Source organism: Acanthisitta chloris, unplaced genomic scaffold (assembly GCF_000695815.1).
Source record: "Acanthisitta chloris isolate BGI_N310 unplaced genomic scaffold, ASM69581v1 scaffold2289, whole genome shotgun sequence".
Lineage (NCBI taxonomy): Eukaryota > Metazoa > Chordata > Aves > Passeriformes > Acanthisittidae > Acanthisitta > Acanthisitta chloris.
In genome coordinates, this window is record NW_008692974.1 from 47,059 (window position 1) to 53,189 (window position 6,131).

Genomic DNA, 6,131 nt, shown 5'->3' on the forward strand with positions numbered 1-6,131 from the left:
AAAAATAGTTTTCTCCTCACTCATGTCCCAGATTTAACAGAGTGATATATTGAGGTCTCATTAACAAACCTTTATTGCCTCCACAGGCCATGGAACCTTACCCTGTGTGGTATCAAATGCAGGAAATACTACAGGGCTCAGAATCCCTCTGACCTCATGTAAGAACTAACATTATTCCAGGGACCTCACAGGACAGGCTGTAACCTCTCAGCCTTTTGGAAATATTTAGAGGTTTGTATTTTTCCTAAGAAAATCCATAGAATCGTAGAATTTTAGGGGCTGGAACAGAACTTACGAGATCATCCAGCCCCAACCCCCTGCCCTGGGCAGGGACACCTCCCACCAGAGCAGGTTGCTCAAGGCTTTAGCCAACCTGGCCCTGAACACTGTCAGGGTTGGGGCAGCCACAGCCTCCCTGAGCAACCTGTGAGACTGTCTCCCCAGCCTCACAGGAAAAGATGTCCTAATATCTAATCTAAATTTCCCCTTTCAATTTATCCCCATTACTCCTTGTTCTGCCGTGTTTTGCTGGATGTGTTTGGAATATATTTTCAGTTCCTCAGTGCACCTCTAATTGAATCAGATAAACACCATGAAGGGATATTTGGGCAACACTGAGCAGTGGTTGTGTGATTACAGCAAATCTTTCAGCTCCTCCGAGCTCAATTCCCCCAGAAGCCCAAAAGCATGATGTGTCTGCCACCTGGGGGCTTTCCTGTGCCTCAGGCATTTGTCAAATTCAAGGATTCATAATGGCTTTCCATTTGTAATTTAGAGCTTCACCTCTTCTAGCCAAAGTGGTTATAAACTAGTAACAACACTTGTGGATACTACAGCTGTTGTCCAATAACCCTGTTATGGAAAACAGTGCTTCTAGATGCCATGAGATACTGTCCAGGAGTGCACCACAGTGGGAAATACACCTACCACAATGTTAGACATTGATATTCTGAAAGCTTCCAAAGCTGAATGAAGTGGCAGACACTGCGGGAAAAGTCAGAAGGACACACAGAATCATGGAATCCCAGAATGTTTTGGGTTGGAAGGAAAATCCAGCCCCAACCCCCTGCCCTGGGCAGGGACACCTCCCACCAGAGCAGGTTGATCACAGGTTTAACCAACCTGGAATGAACACTGCCAGGGTTGGGGCAGCCACAGCCTCCCTGGGCAACCTGGGACAGTGTCTCACCACGCTCACAGCAAGAACTTCCTAATATGTAATCTAAATTTCCCTCTTTCCATTTCTCCCCATTCCTCCTTGACCTGTCCCTGCAGTTCCTAACCCAGAGTCCCTCAGCAGCTTCCCTGGAGCCCCTTCAGACAGCAGGTCCTTTCCAACTCAAACCAGCCTGTGATGTCCTCACACAAATCAGGTCTCCAACACAAAATCACTTGTCTTTCTGCTCAACCACAACCACAAAACAAGTGAAAGGAAAAACAAACAATAAAAGTAGCATCAAACAAAGCACTAAAGCTACTCAGGTGCCTAAAATGAACTGGCAATGAGAGGAATATTCAAAATAAGGGTTTCTGTCAACTTCTATTTACGGTATAGAAACATATAACCTCCACACACTTAGAAAGACCTTTAGCTTTTTTCCTGTTAAGCAAAAGCTCTGAAAACAAAGCACTTACATAAATTAATCATAAGCACTTTGAAAACTATTGTGGCTAAAAGCAGGGAGGAAGAGCAGGGATGAGTTGTGTGCTCATGGAACTGTGAGTGCATAAACTGCCTTTTCCCAAAGTACAAAAACTTGTACACAGGCAAAGTTCAGGAGACAAGTGAATAAGCATCACTGGTCTGTCACCTGTGTCAGGACTTCCTGAGCTCTCCACACTGTCACTTGTCTCAGTGTTTGCTCACCTGGCAGAAGATGAAACTCATGGAAGGTGACAAAGCCTCAGGCCCATCAGAGCTCCAGCTGTCTGCCAGGGGAAGCAATGGAGAGGAGAAAAAACAGTTCTGGCCAACTTCTCCAACCCTGCAGCCTCCAACAAAACCTGAAATGTGCAACTCTCAATGACCACTAACCCAAAATTCAATGCATTATGGCACTGTGAGATAGGCACACGCCACGGAAGGAGCATCCTTGGCACAAGGCTAAGCCAGAGGCTGCTAAAATGTGAAGAGACAGAGTGAGGGCAAAAAAGTTAAAATGATCAGGACAAGGAGAGAATGTTGTCGATGCAGTGGTTAAATAGAGAACAGTAAGTGTTGAACAAGGTCCTGCAAATATTTACATCGAAATATTACCTCTGACTGGAAATGAGGCAGGTCAGAATTGGAAATTTGATTGACTCAACACAGCAAACATGAGCCAGTGAGGTTTTTCTCCCTATCTATGCTGTTCAGAGGACCCTGAGGTCAAAACAACACTGTGAGCACAGATCCAGCCCTTACAAATACAAGTTCAGCAGCTTTACACATAGCCTTGTCCATCACCCCAAATCACTGGGCAGCAATCCTGGTGTGAATTTTCTTGTTTAGCATCCTCTAGATCTCCTTTCCACAACCTGGACTGACCAGTTTGGGTATTGCTGGCACAGAGCTGTGTCAGAGGACATGTTCTGAAGAGTTAATGGGACAGGGAAAGGAACATCATGCAAAACGTGAGGGTGCAAATGTGTAGGGCTGAACAGTTACCAGTGTCCATGGACACAACAGCCTCAAACAGGAGAAGAGAGACCCCAACCTGTGAGAGATTCCACCTGGAATACTGATAGAGTTCTGGTGTCCTCAACATAAGGACATAGAACTGATGGAGCAAGTCCAGAGGAGGCCACAAAGATGATGAGAGCCCTGGAACATCTCCTCTGTGAAAACAGGCTGAGAGAGTTGGGCTGTTGAGCCTGGAGAAGAGAAGGTTGTGTGGAGACCTCAGAGCACCTGCCAGGAGCTGAAGGGGCTCCAGGGAAGCTGCAGAGGAACTCTGGGTTAGGAACTGCAGGGACAGGATAAGGAGGAATGGGGAGAAATTGAAAGAGGGAAATTTAGATTAGGTATCAGGAAGAAGTTTCTGCTGAGAGGGTGGTGAGACACTGTCCCAGGTTGCCCAGGGAGGCTGTGGCTGCCCCAACCCTGGCAGTGTTCACAGCCAGGTTGGCTAAAGCCTTGAGCAACCTGCTCTGGTGGGAGGTGTCCCTGCCCAGGGCAGGGGGTTGGGGCTGGATCATCTCTAAGCTCCATTCCAACCCCTTCACATACTATGATACTATGAATATTTCCTTCACTGCAAATCAACAATGAGAAAAAACCAGCACAAAATGAGACGTGTCAGGTAACTTGTGTCACAGGTGGGGACACAGAATTACAGCCTGACAGCTCTGAGACACACCTTGAGGTTACAGACAGCACAGAGTGGCGTCACTGAGTGACTTCCACCACCCTCCTGGCTCCAGGGGGTGGAAGCACCACATGCTGAGCTGGGAGCAGGCACTGCTGCCTGAGCAACACTGATGGGAACAGACAGTGCTCCCGAACAGAAGGCAGAGAGTGAACTGCTGGCCAAGGTGGAGAGAAGGAAAAAACATCCACATATGAGGGGAAAAAAGACTTAAGAAGTGAAAAATGAAAAAAAATCAAAGCTGAGAGGGCTGGGGGGTTCAGAAGAGAAGACTTCAGCAAAACCTTAGAGCCCCTTCCAGTGCCTAAAGGAACTTTAGAGACTTGTTACACAGGCAGACAGTGACAGGACAAAGGGAAATAGCTTCCCATTGGCAGGGACAGATCGGATATTGGGAAGAAATTCCTCCCTGTGAGGTGATGAGGCACTGGCACAGGTTGCCCAGAGCAGCTATGACTGCTCCATCCCTGGGAATGTTCCAGGCCAGGCTGGATGGGGCTTGGAGCAATCTGGGCAGGTGGAAGGTGTCCCATGGAAGGGAGTTGGAAGTAGATGGTCTTTAAGGTCTCTCCCAACCCAAAGCACTCTGGGATTCCACAAATCTATGAAAATTAACAGTGCACAAGGAAGTAGCCAAACAGAGCAAGAAGCACAGAGACACTACAGACAAAAACGTTGGTGAAACCTATGGTTTTTTGGCTTGAAAATCAAGTTTGGCACAAAATACTGCCTTTGCATGAAATGGGGTTTGATGAAGCTTTTAAAAGACACAGTATTTATCCTTGTCCCCTGTTTGCAGGCACACCTGGCTCACAGGGAATTTATTCCCTACCCATTTCTGCATGTTGCATAAGTGACAGCTAATCCAGAATCAATTTCCCACAACCAGTCAGATATTACAGTGCTTTAAACTCCAAGGAACCCACTGGGATGAACATCCCTCAGCCCCAAACACCAGGTGGATCTGACTGACCTGCAGCACAGCTACATCTAGCCCAACTCTCCCACTGTTGGCAGGCCAGGAGCAGGGAGCACATGGCTCTTCTAGGCTGGAGTCCTGTCCAGGATCCAACAAGAGGGAAAATTGCCACTGGTGGCACATCAGAGTCAGTAATTTAACCAAGCCTGACCCTCCAGAGCAGTCCTGATAGTCAGATATTTGTCCTATCCAGGCTCTGCTGCAGAAGGCAATTTCCCCTCCAGCTCAGTTTGCCAATGAAGCAATTAAGAAAATCTGAAAATCACAGGCAAAATACAATTTCCAGACACTCGTGTACTGACACAAGGCAGGTCAAGCTTCTGTGAGGTAAAACTTCACAAACCACCTAATCAGATTGCCCTGTTTGGCTGCTAATAGAGCAACATCTAACCTCATGAACTCAGCAAGCCTGGAGGGAGTTGGGGAAGGAGAACTGCAGGTACTTCACTCCCTCATTTAAAAAGCAAACATGTCTAATAAGGTAATCCAGTTGCCTGCTTGCAGTTCCTTCTGTAAGCAGGAGAACAGCACCTCAGTGTTTGTTTTTCTGCAGCTCTGCTCCCTCTGATGGCAGCTTTGCTTTCAGGTTGAGGTTTTATTTCTATAGACTTAGGCAGCATTTTGCTCCAACCTTGCTCTTTCACAATGCTGCATGCTTCAAAGAGCATGTTTCCACAAGAAGTTCCCTTCATGCTCAGAAGTCTTGCTGAAAAAAGAGGTTAATGCAGACAGAAATCGTTGTGACATTCTGGACCTTCTAATTGGTGACGAGACCTGCTTTGGGGCACACATTAATAGGGCAGAACACTGTGCATGCTCCACCTCTCCTCCACAAACTGCCAGAGGAGGGAGAGCATTTTAGCCTTGTTCAAAGCACTGTGCAATCCATTAAAAAAGCTGAAACTCAGGGAATGTAAATGGGGAAATGGAACAGAAGAGTGTTGAGAAGATACAACCAAGGGGGTTTACCATAGCACTGAGTGTCTCCTCCCAGTCTGGCCTCTCCCTGGGGTGGATGCTCCTCTGGAGTTCTGGCACAAAGTCATCTTCTTCTGCATGGAGAGAGGACTTCATCATTCTGGAAAGGAGGACAGAAGGTTGGATACTCAGTGACAAGCTCACTCCACCCTGTTAATGGAGCTGTTATGGCTCATAAAACAATACAAAATGCTTTTATGCATCCCAAAATCTCAGAGACTTCTGAGCTTCTCTTCCTCATCATACAAGCAGGACAGGAGTGTAAAGCTGGTGGAGTGAAACCTGCACTTCCTAACCAATCAATGGATAATTTTGTTTAATCACTGCACAATTTGCAAGTCTCACAACACAGGGAAACGCAGAGGAGTGACTTGCAGTCCATCACAGGAAAAAAGGTTTCTACTGCCCAGACAAACAGGAAGGAAACACACACATTGGATTCCTTAGTCATCACTGGAGGTTTTGCCTGGAATGGAAATAGCATTTTCCAGATCTTAGTCTAAATTGAAATCCAAAGGCTGAGCCATCAGCTCCCAGTCCTTCCTGATCCTCTCTGAAGGATGAGCACCTCCAACCACTCAGCTATGCCTGGATCTGCCCAAATCAGCTTCATGGGATCAAGGGAAACTTCTTCAGGTAAGGAATCATCTTTCCAACACCCTGTGAAGGATATTTCAAGTCTGCACAGAGATCACAGGCTCAAAACGAAAGTGGAGAAAGAATTCATAAAAGCTCCTCGGCCCATCCATAGCACTTTGTACACAGAAATATATAGATACTATATATTATTATTACACATTATGTATTCATAGAATCATAGAATCAAC

At 46.5% G+C, this 6,131-nt stretch overlaps 1 protein-coding gene across 1 annotated transcript in view; it reads right to left on the reverse strand.

The window, feature by feature from the left end:
• The window catches only part of LOC103810000 (rho GTPase-activating protein 32-like), a gene marked incomplete at both ends in the record, with an annotated part of 30,822 nt that extends 25,418 nt beyond the window's left edge, over window positions 1-5,404 (reverse strand). Inside the window, 1 exon segment of the mRNA XM_009082876.1 lies at window positions 5,296-5,404. Coding sequence (XP_009081124.1) covers window positions 5,296-5,404 — 109 coding nt within the window.
• Between the last annotated feature and the right edge of the window lie 727 nt (window positions 5,405-6,131).